The sequence below is a fragment of the Thermobia domestica genome, chromosome 3, assembly GCF_964235325.1.
Source record: "Thermobia domestica chromosome 3, izTheDome1.hap1.1, whole genome shotgun sequence".
NCBI lineage: Eukaryota > Metazoa > Arthropoda > Insecta > Zygentoma > Lepismatidae > Thermobia > Thermobia domestica.
Window position 1 is genome coordinate 88946251 of NC_137456.1, and position 20468 is coordinate 88966718.

At 36.3% G+C, this 20468-nt stretch overlaps 1 protein-coding gene across 2 annotated transcripts in view; it reads left to right on the plus strand.

The window, feature by feature from the left end:
* Positions 1-202: 202 nt before the first annotated feature.
* Positions 203-20468, plus strand: part of Gga (ADP-ribosylation factor-binding protein Gga) — a 56666-nt gene continuing 36400 nt past the window's right edge. The window contains exon 1 of one of the 2 annotated variants that reach the window (XM_081751267.1): positions 203-344. In XM_081751267.1, the coding sequence (XP_081607393.1) occupies positions 308-344 (37 nt within the window). In that variant the 5' untranslated portion in view covers positions 203-307. Of the gene's footprint in view, positions 345-554; positions 589-20468 lie in introns of those variants that run through there. The other variant, XM_081751268.1, reaches the window with a different exon arrangement.

Consider the following 20468-nt stretch of genomic DNA (forward strand, 5'->3'; position numbering starts at 1 on the left):
TTGCAGAATTTTCACATTTCCAGGCAAAGCCCCTCCCGAAACAAAATCGTAAATACGCCACTGAGTGTTACCTTAAAACCTTATTAAGGAATTCATGTGTGGTTTCTTAAAGCTAGCAGCGCATTTTTTTTCGTTTCCAATTCTTTACCAAAACAAAATTTGAACAAAAAGATACAACACAGCAAGAACGCATTCGATTTTAATTGTTTTCAATAAGGATAATGTCACTCAACTAATCAGATACATGATTATCTTACTCTCGGCGATCTAAAAGAAATGCGCCTTGAGGTGAAATGATCGAAACAAGATGGAAGCCCAGGAAAACAGTCTAGAAACATTAATATGTAAGTTACTTTTAATGTATTTCCAATATTTTCGGACTAAATTTAATGGTTTTATGTTCACCAGTATAAATTTCCGTACCTGTTTTTATCATGTTTCTCTTTTTATGAAGATTTTGCATATTTCAGATTACCTACTTTGTAGTTAGGATCTAAAAAGTGATAAATTGTGTTTTCTGTAAACTTTTTACATTAAAATTGATTGCCATTCGTGTTAGTGTACCATAAATGATAAGTATAAAATTGTGTACGTATAAAGTAGCATTTATGTTCATGTTATTTTTTCCGTGTTAAATTCAGAAATTTTGAAGACAGCCGGTGAGGTCATTGTGTTTTTGTAGTGTAGGAGTAATAACTTTATTAAATTGTTTAATTAGTTTTAACTAAAATGTTTCACGATTTGTTCTTAGCATGTGTGTGTATTCTACACTCCGTCGCAATGACGAAGGTAGTGGTATTGTCATTTCGTTTTTTTTTTGTTGCGGTCTTGCGACGTTTCATATTGCAATGTCAAAAGAGAAACACATTCGCTTTTGCTTGCACCGTACAGTTCCAGTACAGATCCAGGGATCAGACACACATGAAAGTAATTGTGCGGATTTTAAAAATTCGACCACAAAGAACATTTTCGGGATGAAGTACGTACGGCATCCACATATTTGTAAAATCTAAAGAACAAATTTGTAATAATATTTTAATAGACCAGTGTGTGGATAATCGAAATACGTTGTGTTTTTACTTGTGAGATGTGTATCTACATAGAAATACGTTAATGAAAGTCTAACATTTAAAACATGGATTTGTCAATAAGGTAGCTATTACCAAAGTGAAGTAAAGTATCTGAAGTCAGTGTGCTAATTTATGACGCGCAACCAAAGAAGTGTCCGAGAGTTATCGGATCACATATTTGTGAAATATATGTTATTAGTGTGATATGTTATGTCAGAACACATAAATATTTTTTATGTCATATACCGTGTTTTGCGTTATCTTGATGCGTATACCCACCGTCGCTGGTGCACCTGATCCTTATGGACGTAGCCTTCGTTTCCGTTCGTCCCTCTCTGCTGCGCATCTGACCTGACTCGATTATATATCATTCTTCCTTTTTTTTTTTTTTTTTTTTTTTTACCAATTAGTTCCATTTGGATAGTGTCTTTTGCACAATAGTTTTTATCGTGTATGTACACAGAAGCCCTCCTAAAGTGAATCTGCAGAGAGAAATACAAGTCCATACTCCAAAATATGGGATAAACTACCGCAGGTGGCGGCCCCGGATAAGACCCACATGAATCTGTTTTCAATGTTATATTACAACTTACATGTTCTTACTTTCATATATCTCTCCTACAATTAACTCTATTTCATTTCTGGCCTTCATTATTCAATATTAATGGCAGATATTTCTTATTTTCATGCTTTTTCTCTCTTTCCTACACCCGTATACTTCAGTATAGTATTACTGAGCAAAATGAGTACTTTGGAGCTGTTAAGGGTTGAAAATTACACACTACTCATTAATGAGTAAAACAATGCGGCCGATTAAATATCATCTTCCCAAAGAGTTAGATTAAATTTACATTGAAGTTGCACCACTCGAGCGTGACGTAATGTCATGTGGTATTTAGTCTACTTTGCACATACAACTTCATTGACCAATTTGTAATTTACTTACGTTACGAAACATAACTGAGTAAGCGAAGGGGGTTAGAAGCCCCTCAAGGCTCGTTTTGTTTCACCTTAACCCACATGATAATACAGCAGCATACATATCCTAAGTTAAGGCCGTGGTGGCTCAATGATAGAGTGTTTACCTCTGATGCATGGAGTCCTTGTTTCGATCCCAGCTCTCTCCTAGTGAACTTTGTTTTAAACAAACACCGCGTGCGTGGGTTTTCTCGCGGTTCTCCAGTTTCCTCCAAGTTTCCTCATTCCACGATTTCATTCCTTTCTCATCATTACCGTCTCCTTTAGCCTAGGCGGTATAAACGTGGGGCGTAAAACTTAAAGATTTCATTATATATATATCCTAAGTTAGTTAATAATACAGTGGGTTTGAAACAGTGTCAGGTTATGCTCTACCGTCACCTCACCTCATATCGCATCAATCTGCGAACACATACAAACCACAGGGGGCGCGGTGGCTCAGTGGTAGAGCGTTCACCTCCGGTGCTTGGGGTCCCTGGTTCGATCCCAGCTCGCGCCGTGTGGACTTTGTTTTGAATAAACATCGTGCTCGTGGGTTTTCTCGGGGTTCTCCCGTTTCCTCACACTTTCCTCATTTCTCATCTTCATTGTCTCCTTTAGCCTAACCGGCATAAGCGTGGGACGTAAAACGTAAAGATTTCATTTCATTTTACATGCAGTCCATAATTTAACGTACGTTTTCTCCCTTATTAATCACACTACAGTGATTACCTTTCTAACGTGTGTTACTTTAATTATCACATTTAATCTGATTCTGTTTTGCCATCTACAGCAGTTAACCCCAAAAATGTTTGTTTTAGGCACAGAGAGTCGATTCACTGAAACAGAAATAATAATTATATTCAATGAATTTATGTATGGACCTGTACAATAAATCTGCACCATATATATTTATAATATACAAAACATTGTAATACATAGAATAAGTATCTAACGTGCCATTTCGCAGGTTAATTTTAAAGATTCCACTTATTTAAAAAATTAAAAAAAAAAAAAAAAAAAAAAAAAAAAAAACTTGCACTAATTATCTTCGTCCTAAAATGTAAAACTATTTGTGAAAAGTAGCGCGTACTTTTTCTATCCGGACTTCAATTTGTACTTGTATTTTCATTCGCAGAGACTTGTGCGAACTTTTTCTTCGAGGCAGTGCAGTGAAAAATAACAGGCACATCAAACATTGACAGCTAAGCAAGAGACCATACGCTTCTGCCAGTTTGTGAATGTCTTTGAAAATTTGTCGTCAGGTAGTAAACTGAAGAAAACATGCGCTGCGATGATCACTTCTTTGTTCGTTATGAAATGATGACCACGTAAAGCAGCAGTTAAAAGTAAAAATAGCCAAAAGTCGCAGAGCGCAAGGGTCGGTCTTTATGGTGGATGTGGGAAAATATCAACTTTCTCCTCGCCATGTTGTCCGAAAAAGCCCTTGCGGTATTATCGTGATGCAGTATGAAGGAGTTCTTCAAGTACGGCCTTTTTTTTGCTACGTGTTGGCGCAGAGACTTGATGACTTCGTGGTAGCATGAATACACTGTATTCAGCGTTTGCACGGGAAGGACAGTGTGTTAGTACACCATTACTCTTCGATTCTAAAATGCGATTAGCATCACCTTAGCTGCGCTCTCCTGTTGCCGCACTTTCTTTTGTCGACTGTGCCGACTTCCATGTACTGTTTTCTTGTTTTGTAAGCATCGGTAGTTATGCTTCGATCTAGAATGAGGGAATCGTCTTCCTTCTGTCTCTTCCGCTGGGTGGAAATAACCACACGCTGCTGCTTCTGTTCTGTAAGAAAGTGCAGTACCCATGTGGAGCAAACTTTCTTCATTTTCAAATAATCATGCAAAATTCGGTGGACGGTGTCTTTCAGTATACCCAATTGTACACTTCGCGCCCTCAGAGACATTTGCGTTCATCACGAATAATTGCTGCAACAGTATTTACTAGCATCTCGTTACTCACGGATGGTGTTTTTCCAGGATGCCGTAGCGACTTGCTTGATTCGCACCCATCTTCGAACAACTTGTGCCATTGGTACACTGTGGCTCTACTCAGTCTGTCTTGATCAGCATATGTCTATTGAAACATTGCATATGTTTCGCAGCACTTCTCTATAAACGTCATCAAATTTTATGGCATGTTGCTTTTCATCTTGAATACTCTTCGCAAAAAGCAATCTTACGAAAACGTAGAGAGGTAAACTCAACACATTCCACGTAAATCAAACAGCTGCTCATTAACGTTGTGTAGAAACATATGATAATTTGCTATGGATACAGAATTAGTCGCCCTACACGACAAGAATAATGCCAAGTCAGTAGAAACTGTCTTACCTTCTCTGCGACAGCCTTTGCATTTGTTCGATTCCAAAAGATCTGTACTGTTTGACAAGACAGGATTTCATTTGGTGCAGGTAAAGTTGAGGTGTCCACAAGAAACTTGTCTATAAATTAGGGATGTACTAATACTTTTTCATCGATATCGGAGAGGCGATACTGATACTTTTGGACACATTTCTTATATATTATTAGGAATTTTCAGAATAATGAAATGATCAACATTGTAATAGGGTATATGAGATAGAAGGCCAAACTTTGGCATACAAAGACAAAAAGCAGAATTTCATAATAGGTTCCACACAAAAAATATAATTCCTCTAAATTTAATCCAGCTCACATAAAATGAACTAAAAAGCAGCAAATACTTATATAGTGTAAATTTAATTATAAGGATCGATGATTGATATGTAGAGTGATAATGTACTTTGGTAATTACATTGCTATTTACTAGGGACGGCCATTTCTTGAAAAAGAGTTTTCCGGTTTCCGGAAATCACATTTTCCGATATTCCAGAAAATTTTCCGTCTTCCATTTTGCCGGAATATTTTCCGTTTTCCCTGAAAATGTGGTCATCCCTAGTCTGTAGGAAGTTTAACCTTTTTAAGAGTTCTGGTATATTTATATACCATGGCGTACTATCGTCTTTGACCGCTTATTTAGGTTCTTTAACATGTATTTAAGCTGGGATTTTTTTTTTATTTTTCAAGTCAAGGATGGACTAAAGAACACCGCGGATGCGTTTTGGAACCGGATGGTCAACTTGGCGGCGCCAAGTGGGGCGAAGGGGCGTGACTTTTTTTCTTAAGGCAAATTTCAAAACTTTTTCACGCCTTCAAGATATCAGATTAAAACTTTGCATAAGGATTGTGTGTATCTTTGGGTATTTATCATTTTTTTTTTTTTTTTTTAGATCCCTACGTGAAACCGGGGCCGGGCCCGAGGGGCGCAAGTGTTACAAAGGGGTGATTTTTTCCAGAAAAATTCCGATTTTTTCGGTTAAGGTTTATGATACGGATACGTGGTACCATTGGGGAGTATGCTCCATCGTGAAAAAAACGAGGTATGAACCATGATCCTACGATAAATAGTAAGGAAGCAGTAGCTGTTTCAGTGAAAGTCTAAAATTTACCTCAGAAAGTCTCTCAAGCATTCCATGTATGCTGTTCCACCGAGTTTTAAATTGCTGTATAAGGGAATGTACTGCCAATCCTAATAACCTTTACTGTTTTTCCAGTTCTGACCTTGCAAACGTACTATGTTTAAAGTGGAAACAATCCGACTAGCAACACTTAACATTTTCTCGATTTTTTCTATTGCAAGACCCTTACTTATAGAGAGTTGTAGGGTCTGAACAAAACAACATATGCTTGCATACGGAAGTTCTCGTACAACACTTGTCTTAGACAATTGCATGTATTTTATCTGAAATGTTCCACTACTTTGCAACATGTGCTAAGTGCTGAGTTAGGTTTACCCTTGTGTGCTTCACTTCTATTTCAATTACTTGAAGGACTGAACTTATTGAACTTAGATGGAAGCATATAGTGGACTGTGATTGTAATAGAACTTCCCGTAGCATGCGAAGTTCAGCTATCTGTTGACAAATCAATCGATTCCGCAGCCACACTTCTCCTTAGAAAACAAGGCCTCAATACGGCGAGTCACAGTTTGCCTGGATGGTGACTGGTAACTTGATTCTATTTTATTCATAAATTCAAGAAACCGAACTGCTTCAACGAAAGGCAAAGGAAGAAGATCCTTTGGTACCATATTACTTATTTTACTATCAAGCACCTCTGTTGTTGCCGGGTCTCTGAGATAAGACAGAATTATTTTCTGTTTCTTACGTACTACTATGTTCCCTTATTTGTAAAACATTTTTTTTTCTGGGATCTTTCTGTTACTTTAGGTGCATTTGAGCTTGCGCCAGGTGAAGCGATAATCTGAGATATAGAGGTAGCAGCACCTAGATTATCATCAACGTTTCTGAAAAAAAGAAAAAAAATAATTAAATAAATAAAATAAACACTTTGATTGTATTAGGAGTTGGCAATTTAGTAACAAAACATGAATGTAGAATAATAAGTAAAACTTTCAAATGCATATATAGAAACATAGATAATAAGTCAGCATTAAGAACTGAATTGATGTATCGATGACTAGGTGGAATAGTCCTTCAGTTTAAGAGAAATTAGAGGAAAAAGTTACGAAGAGAATTATGTGGAATAGATCATTATATGAATAGCTGGCGCTAGTTTCAAGTAGTGCTACATACTATGGTATTTATAGTCAATAGTACCGGTATTTGAATTCGTGACGCTTATAGTTGCAAGATGGTAACACTAGGGTACAGTGTAAAATTAAATTACATCAGTAGAATTGAATTTCTCTTACGGGTTAAAAAATCTATGGCACAGGTCGGGTGTAACTGAGTAAAAAACTTACAGAAAAAAAAACAGTCGGGACGGTAGGGCGCTCGAATCGAACATCGGTCTTCTGAATGTTAATCCGATGTTCTAACTCCTGAGCTCAGTTGGACTCCGTAGTGTACTCCTGCCCATGAAATGATACAAGACGACTGCGTGCGAATTCTATAGAATCTAGGGCGCCGATTTCTCTGTAACTTTGGGGATCCATTCAGATGCAGAAGGCATATATGAGGGTTTTAAGACAAATTGAATCCAAATTGTGCAAAATATTGTATATTTATATATACACAATGCGGGGTCTACATGAACTTTGAGTGGACTGCCCCCGGCCCCCCATGATCTGTAACATTGACAGATCACCGTGATCAAGATAAGCAAAGAAGAAATGTTGGAATATAAACATACCAGTTGTACTAATAACACACTGCCAGGGGTCTGCCCTCAGGCACACGCATAATCGGGGATTCCCCGAAACGCATGATCGAAATTTCCCGGTGCAAACGAATGATCCGCAAGCCCTCACGTAAACAGAAAAAGTACGTGATTAAGGAAGTGTACAAATAGATGTAGCAGGAAGGAATGTTTCGTCGCTGATTTACTCGACCTTTCCTCCCCTATCCATTGTTAAACTTGAGTTGCGTTTCTATAGCACTAGATGGTGAAGAGCATTGCCTCATTTACTTGTTTCCCTGTAGCATTCTTCGTTATTTTTCTTAATGTAAGACGACCAATGTCGCTATTCCAAGTGAACATTTTCATTTTCCGTCTTCCGCTTTTCTGGAAAATTTTCCGGTTTCCGGAAAAGATATTTTCCGTTTTTCTGGAAAATGTGGCCATCCGTACTATTTACTAGCCTGTATTACATACTTGTAATGCAAACTGATACTACCGTTACAAATTTTTATTGTTTACAGAATTACGCGTGTTGAACCAGGTGTAGCTGTGTATACCATAAAAAATAATAATAATAATAAAATAAGAGGGTTATTTAAGCGAAGTCGAAAACGATAAAACTGTTTATTAACTTCAGAACTAATTCTTTTTAACCAGTAAGTAGGAGAAAATAATGACAAAGTGAATGTCTTGTGGTTTTTTTCCGTAGCATTTTCTTCTGAATCGAAACCTCTGTCTCGTTTGGGATTCAAATTATGGGTGTGCTATCCTGACCACGGGCGCCCGAAGGTGGAGGGCAGAGTGGGACTCCCCGGCTCACGAAAATGTATATGTTATATAGCAAACCACGTATATTAAATACCAGACGTAATAAAGCAACCATGGAATTAACCCCCCCCCCCCTGGAAAATTTTCTTCGGACGCCCATGATCCTGACTGAGGACCTTTGACTTTCTTCACCACTATTTTATCATCGAGGGACTAAAAATATGAGTTGAGTACGAGTAGTGCAAATCAAAGGCATGCATATGCATAAAGAAAGCAGGGGGGCGCGGTGGCTCAGTGGTAGAGCGTTCACCTCCGGTGCTTGGTGTCCCAGGTTCGATCCCAGCTCGCGCCGTGTGGACTTTGTGGTGGACAAAGACCGTGCTCGTGGGTTTTCTCGAGGTTCTCCCGTTTCCTCCCACTTTCTTCATTCCACTATTTCACTCATTTTTCATAATCACCGTCTCCTTTAGCCTAACCGGCATAAACGTGGGACGTATAACTCAAATATTTCATTTTTTCATTTTGCGTAAAGAAATCGATTGTACAATTAATAATAATTTAGATCAACTTTAAGTCTAATAGAAACCGATGAAATATAAATGTCACTGTTAATATTAAACAAATTAAAAATAGTTCACAAAATGTATCGGTAAATGTCGGTGTCCATTTGCCGATACCGATACTCCCAAAAGTGGCTGATATCACTGTAAAGTGCCTATATATCGGTACATCCCTAATATTTTTTTTTTTTTTTTTTTTTAAAGAACAAAATGTTATGTTTGTAGCCATAGTATGTTTGGCGAGGCGAGATATCCGCTAGACATAGCCGTCATAATGATAATTTGTTGTTAATATTTATGACGCATTTTTTTCAGTGCTGTCAAAATTCGCTTAAATATTCCTTTCAAGATAAAGTTTTTTCGAATACATCCATGTAACGCAAATAAAGATAAAAAAGATACAGGTTTTCTTCACTTTCGTAGTAGCTAGCGTGTATGCTTTTGTGCATATGATCTCGGTTTCGATTCCCTTTGGGAGAGCTTTGAAATTTTAACGCATTACGGTGTTTCAGATTCCGCATTAGACTAAATTTATATTTCATATAGTCCCAGTGTTGAAAAGGGATGCTGCACTTCAATAAAAGGTAAGTTAAACTAGAAGATTTCAGTTTATTTCATACAAAACAAACCAGATTCTCCTCTTTCTTTAAAAAAAGAAAAGAAACGTAAACTTGCAAATATTCTGACATACAACAATTAAAATTCATATATAAATTGTAAAATAAGAACTTGAATGAGTCAAGAAGTGTTTAGCTGTACTTCCGTGTTCATTACTTTAATTAAATATTTCTTTTTTCTTTGGCAACGTCATCAGCGTATTTTTAAACTATGGTACCGGATTCGTAATTTACATCTCCTATCATAGCTTCTGTTTTCTTATATAGAACAATTAGTGCATAATATTCCGTGACTTAATTTCGGGTTTTGATTAACCTTAATAATTGTCCGTCTATTTACAGTTGATTCACTGTTTTTACTAGAGCATTGTTTACATTAATAATCTATGCAAAATTCCATTGCTCCATATTGTTATCCTTCACTTGATTTTTGGCTGTTGTAAACACCAACACCAATGGTAAATTTAACACTTCACATACTTTATGAATTTTAGAAATTAGGTGGTTGAATGCTTATCATGGCTTGTGTAGTTAGTTTGTCAGGAGTTTTTTTTTTTTTTTTCTTCTGAAAGGTAGTTCTACACTTTGTTAGAATCAGGTTTGAAGTTGCAAAATAATTCTCAACTGACAATTCAACTTCAGTTGAAGGCAGTATGTCTAGATCCAGCTCTTGGAGCGATGTATATATCCTCAGAAAACACGAATTGAGATTCTATTTAGGTTCCTTAATAAGACTGCTAATCATCTTAACCAGTGCCAGATTAAGACCCTCAGAAGCTCTAAGCACTTGAAAGATTTTGTTGCCCCAGTATATATGTTTTTTTTAACATAAAAATATTAAAGCATAAAATTTTATTTATCCAAACTAAATAAAACTCAAAAATACAATAGAAAATAATGTTTATTTTTGTATATTTCCAATTCTTTTGTATCAGCTTGGCTAAAAAGGATTCAGTCTCTGGAGGTCAAAATTGGGAATACATCAATTCTAATTTGAAAATTACCTTGTGAAACCATATACAGTGTGTCCCAAAAAATGTATTCACTCATTACTTCTATCTCTCTTCTGTGTTTCTATCCCAATAATGTTTCTATCCCTCTTCTGTCGTGATGTAAGGGATGATCTCGATGCCACACTTCCACAAAGGTGGATTGGTCGAAAAGTTCTCATTCAATTCCTTGGTTGCCCTTAAAACTTTCTCCATAGACAATAAATAATAATAAAAAACAACAACATAAATTTGGAATATCAATGAGTACATTTTTGGGACACCCTGTATGTACTGTTTTGTTCATAACCCTGACAGAAAAAAAAAAGAAAAAATACTGACACTTGACTCCAGGGTTGGCTGGTTTAAACCAAAAAACGAAAAATGATCGTAAAAGTGTAAGTGTTTGTAAAATTTTGATGAACACACATTTCTGGGTTATCACGTTTCACTCCCGTATATTATTCGTATTATATTCAGACCTAAATTCCCCATTCATTACTCAAAAAGATTATACTACAAAAGCAACTTTTTTTTTTTGTAAGTTTATAAATGTTTGTTTTGTGATTTTTTTGTAGTTGTTGTTATTGTTATGTAATTGCAATCAAAGAAAAATTCTAAATATTGTTTCGTTTCAATATTTACTGTTGATAAAATACATCGAAATGCCGTACTTTGTGTGTGTGGAGGGTCATACAGACCCCACGAGAGGCATTTAGTGAAATGAGAAGTATCTTTGGTATCTATTTATGTATAAATGAGTCTGTGCCAAAGTGGACTCAAATAATTCGTATCTTTATTCACTTTTCTTACTGACATGCAAATTAAGTCGTTGTATTTCTTTAATTTGGACCAATAAAAGTCGTTGTTAACTAACTTGAACTAAATGAGTTCTTCTGTACTCCGTAGTACTTTGAAATTGTCCATATGTAATTCTGTATAATGGTTTCACTTGTGCAACTGTTTATCTTTTTGTCCTTCTGGAATGACTCTTGACAGTTATATTAAGAAGCATGTAAAGATCAGTACAACGTATTTTATCAGGATTCCTTCGTGAGTGAGTCGGCCGACGTATCGCATTTGTGGCCAATTAGTCCTGGTTCCGAGTTCAAATGGAGGACAATTTCTCTCGGATGTAACTCGAGAAGCGGTTTTTATTCCGCTTTAAGCTTATGTGACCCCTTCCAGCATAACCCGGTTGTTGCATAAGATCAAGGCGAAACAAACTTATTTCAGTCCATATATGATATGAATATGTAGAGCAAATTATTTAAACCCAAAAAAAAGTGGTTTAAACCAAAAAAAAACGTTTTTTTTTTGTTTTTTCAATAAAAAACCATTGTTTTTGCCAACCCTGCTTGACTCAAATGCAAAAAGTACAGCTTGGGGATCCTCAGTCACATATACACGAGATGAAGAAGTGGAAGATTTTGTTACTCAGAATGGTTTCATAATACTGAACAATGGAAACAAATCGACCTTTGTGGGTCCGAGGGGTAAATCTATTATAGACTTAACCCTTTGTACCTCAAATATCTCAGGACAAATTGAAAAATGGGAAGTACAGGAAAGAATGACGGTCAGTGACCATGAAATAATAACATTTAATGTAAATATGGCTCAATCAAGAACAAATAATAATGATAAAATTAACATAAAGAAAATCATTTGGGAAACTTTTAAAAAGAAACTAATTCTTCTGCAAATTGAAAACACGAAAGATAGCAGTAATATGGTAAAAGAAATAGAACAAATAACTATAGAGGCAATTGAAGCATCCACCCCTAAAATAACTCCCAAAATAGGATACGGAGATTTTTGGAGCCCCAAATTAGAACGTATGAGGAAGATCGTTAGAGCAAGGAGGAAGAGCTATCAGGCGACAATGATAGCGCATCTGGGAACCACGAGGTTCCAAGCTTATAGTAGAGTAAAGGAAGAATACCAAGAAGAGATAATGAAGGCTAAGAAACGCAGCTGGGAACTTTTCCTGGCAAGAAACATCGAGCTGGATTCATAGGGTTTATTTTTTTGTAGTTATAATTCCTATATCGCCTTTTTAAAATGCGATCAGATTAAATGACCATTTAAGAGATGCAAAAACTGAAAAATTGGTGCCAGAATTGACAAAATGCACAAAGAAACTGAAGAACCCGGAGGAAACCCACGCACACGGTGTTTGTCCACCACAAGGTTCACTTGGCGTGAGCTGGGATCGAACCAGGTACCCCATGCACCAGAGGTGAACGCTCTACCACTGAGCCACCGCGGCCCCCCAAGAGCTCATTTTGAATAGAAGTGGTGAGTACAACTGCACATGTTTCTAGATCCGATAATTAACTCTTTTGTGGCTATGTGATTCGCGTACACATCCTCGGGCGGGAGACCCACGTTCGATTTCCGGAAGGAGTTCATGTAGTTTGTATCGCTCGTTAGGCTATAGGTTCACATCTCATAGAGCCTTGTTGTTGAAGGGGACGATAAACTTTAATTCATCCATCCAACTCTAGTAGAAACACTAAGTCATCATGGAATAGTGGCTCTGAATCCTACCATTTTAGATGGAGGAAACTTTAGGAGTTGGGATAGTAAGTTTTAATTGTAATTTACTCTGGTAGAAGAAATCTAACGTTCTGCCATTCTTCCTCCTGGTGCGTGTCTGCGTTTACATAGTACTTCGAAGATTCAGGAGAGCAGTGCGTACGCCACTGCAAACGAGAGAAAATGGTTCCTGATTCTCCTATCACAAGCCCATGCCATTTCATTTTTAATCCAATTGTTCCCCCTCCCCCCACCTTCAGTTTATTCATTTCTTAGCACAAAATTACATATATATATATATATATATATATATATATATATATATATATATATATATATATATATATATATATATATATATATATATATATAGTTTAATTAGTTGGCAACATTTCTGCACTGCGGTCTGCATTGTTTACAAAGGGTGAAAAGCTTCGTGAAAATCAGAATAGGAGTAATTACTGATGTGAATTTAAATTTTGGAAAACACATACAACATACTATAACCCGTGGAAATAAGGTTGCCAACAAATTATTAACACTGGGGAAAAATACTTATAAGTTGCCTAATAGAACATTAAGCTTATATCAGGAGACACTATTATGTGCGGCAATGGCATATGGATCGAGTGTATGGGCACATAGGTTAATAAAAAATGTAAGAATTAGAGAAAATATAAATCGACCACAGAGAAACATATTAATGAGATTAGGTGGTGCTTTGAGCACGACACTAAATAATGCACTTTGTCTATTACTTAAGGTCAAACCATTAAAGTTAATTGTGCTACAAAGAGCAGCGAACTATTGGCTTAAAAAGGGCAATCAAGAAAAAGTAATTGAACTTCTTGGCAGGGAAGCAGTAACCGTGAAAGAAATTGAAACCAGAATAAAGGAAATGTGGAACTAGGATTGGACAAGCTCAAATAAATCTAGAAGACTATATGATATTATATCAACAATAGAAGAAAAAGAACAGTTAAAATACTTTGATCCCAGCCCAGGCCTTATTCACTTTCTCAGTGGGCACGGCCCATACGATTTATACCTATACAAAATAAAAGCAAAGAACAACCCACATTGTGAATATGGTGAGTTAGGAACTGCAGAACATCACGTACTTTGGTACCCACTGATAGAAGACCTACTTCCAGAAAGAGATGTATAAGAGCAAAAACGATGAATGAGATATTAAGAAATAAGAACTACTACTACAAACTTAGACAAATTGCAAACACACACTCGGAAATCAGAAAGGAAAGTTTTTACAGTTAGAAATATAGGACGAATTCAGGAATGATTGTTGCAAGAATGTGAACCTTCCCTGGCCCGAAGATTCGTATCTTTAGGATGGCGCCGGATTACCGTGCTTCACCGGGGAGGCCCTGTGGAAGAACCAGTGCATTCCCGGGCTTTTGGACCTGGATCGGAACTCCGAATGCGCTGGTCGCGTGTGTGTGCGTGCGAGTGAGTTCTTGTGCTCGTTTCTTCTTCGTCGTGTCGTCCGTTAGAACTGTTATCTCAACTGTGAACTTGTTGACAGAAGGACCTTAGACAGAATCATGTTCGATCGAGCGTGGATCTCAGACCTGGATAGGAGGAAGGATACAACGGACCAGGGCCTGCACTAAGTGCTCTGAGTGGGCCCTGGACCTCAAACCTATGCTACTGGGATATACGATATGGACACTCAACTGAGAATTCTGAAAAAAAAAAAAAAAAAAAAAAAAGGCGAAGTGAGTTACAATCTAGACCATATTAATCATGAACTATCATGGATATGTCTATTACAGAGTGCGTCAAACAGTGGAAGTACAACATAATGCGAAATGTTGACTTGTGCAGTAATGTGATTAATCAGTGTTAGTGTATAATTAAGTGTTTAATTAGTGTATCTCTAAATGGAATAAGAAATCATACAGGGAAAACCAAGTATAAAAATTAGTGATAATTGGCATTAACTTAACATGGGAGAGAAACCAAAATCATACAGGGGAAACCAGAAGATCATACAGAGAAAAACCAAGAAGACGAGTTCAACATTCATCAAGGAAATTATCAAAACTAATAATAATTGAAACTAAATAAATAAATAAAAATTATTAAAATTAAATAAAATTGCAAATAATTAATCAAGAAAAACTCTAAAATAATAAATAAGACTAATAAATAAAGGAACTAATACAAATAATTATGTAAAGAAAATCAAAGATACATAACAAATTAATTAAAAACCATAATCAAAAAATTATCAATAAACCAGATAATGATTACTACAAAATATTAATAAACAGAAGAATAGATAAACTTAGCTAATGTGTTAAACAATATAATGTTTCAAACCAGATTAGATTACGTCTAAGGAATAGGATTAGGTTAACTAGGATATATGAAATAAGATAAGACTAGGTTAGGTTAGGCTAGATAGTTTAGTTATAGTAATTTCATTATAAGGACAGGTGTTTACTGTAATTAGGTAGTCAGGAACTAGTTAAAAAGGTAGGAGTTAAGGTTAAATGAGTATAGCACTAGGGTAGAAATGTTTTCGTTTTATTTTTTATAGTTTTTTTGTACTTTTTTTCTTGTTTTTGTTTGTGCTGTGTTTTTGTTTTCTTACCTTCTCTTCCCCGTTCTTCCAATACAAAAATGGATAAGAAAATAAATCAATTAATTAATAGAAAAGAAATGGCGAGGATAACCCGTTCCGGTTTTAATTTTCAGACACCGGATCTGAAAGCGGGTCTGAGCCAAATTAAAAAAAAATAAAAAAAAGTTTTGTTCGATTACCTCCTGCCATTTTTCCGGCAGATAATCTCGTCGCATTAAAACTTATATGGGTTTTGGTCAAAAAATAGTGACACATGAATTTCACAGACTTCTTTTGATACTAACTTAACACAATTCAGGCAGTTATGCAAAGACCGAAATAAATGATAGTCTGGCTGTCCAAGGTCCGCGCTATAAATTTGATGCATTAAATCCTCTCATCCAAGTTCTCAATTCACGGGTCGTTAAAGATGTATGCGGTCTGACGTTATCAGAGTAGTAGACTACACCCGTTCTGTTGTTCAGTTCCAGCCGTTTCTTTTGACTTCTAGGTACCCGGCACTAGCAGCTTGCGATGCAAAATGCCTTTCCAATCCCACTAGACGCATATTCTGGGCTTCAGAATTGGATTTTCTGCATGCTGTGGAGCTTCTCGCTTCAACCACGATCTTCTCTCACATTGTTGTCGTAGGTTATCCACTTTTCGTCACTCATGATCATCCGCTTCAGAAATGACTCGAGTTCAGAAGTTCACAGACAGGCATTTGATCGAGTAAATGTTTTTGAGTCAGATCGTGTAGTACTCAAGCACGGATTTTTTTTAATTTTTTATTTATTTATTTATTTATTTTTTTAGCCATCCTTTTCTAAATAGTTTAACACTGTTTAGTGTTGGATGCAGAAGTGACTCTAAGATGTAATCACAAAGTCACATACCTCCCCAGTTAATGCGAAGAAAACTAATTTAAGAAGCATTACTGACATTTATTCCTCTATGTGGATAAGGGACGACCGAAGAAAAACTTTGTGTATCAGGGTTCCCACTCCTCCTGGAAAACCTGGAAATGTCCTTGAATTGATTTTATCCTGGAAATGTCCTTGAAAATGCATTTCTGTCCTTGAAATTTACAGAAATACTGAATGTCAGATTTTTCATAATTATAATGATTTTATACTGGCACTGCCTGAACAAGGTATCTCAGTCTAAACAAATGATTATGGTTGTGAGGTACTGGAACGCTGATGAAACCTGGTGAAAAGTCAGTACCTTGAGTCCCAGTTTTTAGGTCATACAACGACAGAAGATTTACTGCAAGCTTTCCTCAAAGGAACAAAGAAATTACCCCTTATCAAGTTAATTCAGGTGTCGATGGAGGGGCGACGGGTTAACTGGAAACTGCTGAATCTGTTAAGAGGTCACATTGCTGAAGACTTCCTGCATTGCTGGACATTGGAAGTTGTGGTTTGAACACTCTAAATGAAGCTTTTCGTGTGGCGTGTGAATCAACAGACTGTGACCTGGGATCAGTGTTAACATTCCTGTGGCGACTGTTTAGACTCTCCTGCAAGGATTCCTGTGAGGATTTTGTTTCTGTTACTGGCTGCGAAAAGTTTCCATTGAAGTATTATGCTCACAGGTGGTTGGAAGGCGCAGTAGTAGCTGAAAGAGTTCTGTTCCAAACTCAGATGCATTGAAGTGTTTGCAAGTTGCTTGTGCTAATAGTCTAATGCAATGTAAGTTCCATTTTTTGTGTTTGTAACTAATCTCTTAAGACCACTCCTCAAACGGTACCAAAATGATAAACCTCTGGTGCCATTTCTAGCGAAAGATTTGTATGAAGTTGGAATGAAAGAAGCACGTAGAAGCATCTAGAAGTCTGTTATTGGGACATTGTCTTCTGCTGCTAAACTATCACAATTCACCCCATCAAAGAGCAAGATGGTGAGAGCATTAAATGTAGACTTGAGATTTACAACTTTACAAAGTCTCCGTAGTACATACAGAGAGGAACGTTACTAAAAGGGAAAAACTCCAGTTTAGATTTGAATGTCAGACGTTCCTGTGCAAATTGCTGTTGTGTGTCATACAGAAGAGTCCACTGAAATATAGGCTTTTGAGAGACCTTACATGCCTAGATCCATATAGTGTGTCATCCATGAAGTTTCGTGGTGTCCTTCAGTCACTGTTGGAAAAGAAATGGGCAACACCCAAAAATGTGATCAGCTGTTTGTTTTGTGTAAAAAATTTACTGACCGAGGCTACAACATAAAGATTTGCTTGTTTAAAATACGAAGGAGAAATGATTGATCGGTTTGAGATTGGTGTATGATAACATTTCCCATAAAGATTTTATTTCAGTCAACATCATGAAAGAAATGCTGCATCATGCCTTCCATGCAAGGCAGAGCTGGAGAAAATAAGGAATGTTGAAAGAGAAAGTCAAGTGCAGAGCAAGAGGAAAGAGATAAGTGAAAATGTACAGCAGCTGCAGAGGGAGAAAAGAGAATTGACGGAAACAAGTAAAGCTTTAGAGACTGAAGCAAACTAGCTTGCACATGAAGCAGAGCAGAAATCTTGCTTTACTTTATTGACAAAGTCAAATGCTATCCGTAGAGCAGCTTTGCTAAAGAAGAAAGAGATTATGTCTATAGATGAGGAAATCACACAATTCCATACTGAGTTGAAAAACTTGTAATATAATTCCTTTTCTCCTCTAATTATATCTGTCACGCAATGAAGATGACATGTATGAAAAATAGATTTTTATTGTGTGTAAATTTGGTCAGTTCACAATTAAAATGTCACGTAGAAAGAATGAAACTGCATGTGCTGGATGTGGGTGGATCGGGTGGCTGTGAGGGGGGTTGGGAAGCCACCAAAAAAGCAGCAGCACATTACGCTCCGCTTTATGTATTTTATTATTGTTAATGTGTATTGTATATTAATATTGTATTTGCATTAATATTCACTGCATAAGCTACTGTACTTTTCATTTCACTGTTGTGAGTTTTGAATCTACAGTTGCAATCCTTTTATACCTTCCTGTGTCGAAGTCCTGGAAAATTTGTGATTTGTCCTGGAAATATCCTGGATTTTTTTTAAAGAGTGGGATCCCCGACATCAGAACTGCAAACTCCATATTAATATATATATATATATATATATATATATATATATATATATATGGAGTTTGCAGTCCTGATGTCTATAAAAGATTTGGCAACAAGTAACGATGCTTGATTTACTTTGTTTACGTGTTCTGGCTTCGTTTTCCTCATAGAGCAGCCCTTTAAACATTTGCTGTTAAATATAATGTAGTTACACATTTTTCATGACGGAAAAAATAATCTGTTTCCATCGGCAGATAGGATCGAAGGAAAAGAGAAAATAGAGTGGAGCCTAAGCTCTGTGGATGTGTTGACGTACTCAACCCGAGCGAAGTGGGATAAATTTGTTCTGCTTGTCACACACACGAAAGAATTATTCATATTGTATCAAAGACGAGAAGAATCCACAGTTGAATTGCGAATCATTGTTTATGATTGTCACATTTATATTATTATAAAGATAAAGAATAAGAACACTATTTTAGTGTATTTTACAATTTTGGAAAATGATAAAACCTGATGTATGTTTATGTAACTTTTCGGGTGGAAGGGGTTTAGGGAACAAATTAATATTCTTGAACTAATTTTTATATTGATTTACCACTGTAATGTTGCTGTGAAAGCAAGCATGCAAACCTACTGACAAATACGGAAGTGTTACATATGTAATTCAAAATTTTAAAATAACAATACGTAGAGAATCGATTGTCAAATCATTTAGAGTAAGGTCAAAGGCGGAAAACACTCATGGGATGTTAGTAACTTCGGTACCTGGTACATTTGCGAATTTCATGCATATTTTGAACCTGCCTCGTGCGTATGGTTTGCAAAAGCATCTTTGGCATTAGATTCCAGGATTCGGTTTTCGATAGGAACACTTTTAATTCAGTCTACGTTAAACAGACAAACTATGTCTTAATGCTGAAAATGAATGGTCCAATGAATTACTCATTTGCTTTCTAAATGATCGATATTGAATGCATACTTTTTTTCCAATGCACCATGAAAATATTATCATGTCTCTATTTTAGAAGTAAATAAATAAATATACGATGAACGAAGCTAGTTAACGTATCAGTATTACTTAGTTTTTGTATCCGTTCAAAATTTTACTCTTAAATGTGTATGTTAATGCATATATAACGAATGATTTTTACTGAATGGATTGAGAGGAAGGCGCGGTAATTCACTGGTAGAGAGCATGTCTGGTGTGAGGGTCCCTGGTTTGATCCCCACCACGTGAGTTTGTGGTAAACATCATATCAATGTGTTTTCCCCGGTTGTCCCGTTTCCTCCTACACTGTTATTCTACCAATTATTTCTTAATTCACTCACATTATCTCCTTTAACCTATAGGGCAGTACCATGGGACTTAACTAGAAATTTTATTTCACTTACAGAATCGAATGAGAAAATTCATTTGAAGACATCAGTCGAGTAGTTAGTATAATCAATTGTTTTTCAGTTCTTGAATAGCCTGGTTCTTAGTCCTGCATAAAGTAAGTTAAATAATTCTGTATGTAAGACATATGAAGGGTACGGGGAAAAAACAAGGAATGTCCATGTATGTTCTTTTTCGGGTGCTTTGTCCTATCTGTTGGTGACTCTTGGCACTATTTGACTGTCTATGCCATGCATTCGTAGATGTAGAAATGTTCATGTAAAAAGTGGCAAAATATTTTATAACCCTATTCTTTGTACGCGGTTTTCAATATTAAAACGCCGTTTTCTCGAAAATGCAGTTTTGTGACATTCCTTGTTTTTTCCCCTTACCCTTCATATATAGTGTGGACCTTTTATGTTGATACGCCATTGGAACTTTCAAACTAATGAACAAAAAACGCTGAAATTTGGTACCACGCAAATATTGCAGAATGACATTTTTGACATACTCATTAATACTACAAGGTTAACAATGTTCCCAATCCCACATAAAGTTGTATTTAATCAATGGCACTACGCCAGTTATTACATATTTCAAATCCACCTGAAAAAAAAACCTACAATACTATATTTGTCATGTAATATTGCAAAGTAAGAACGCACGTCCATTAGTATAAACGTTATAAAGACATACCAAGATAAATGGTCCACCCTGTATATTAGATATATGATTATACAATGGTAAATT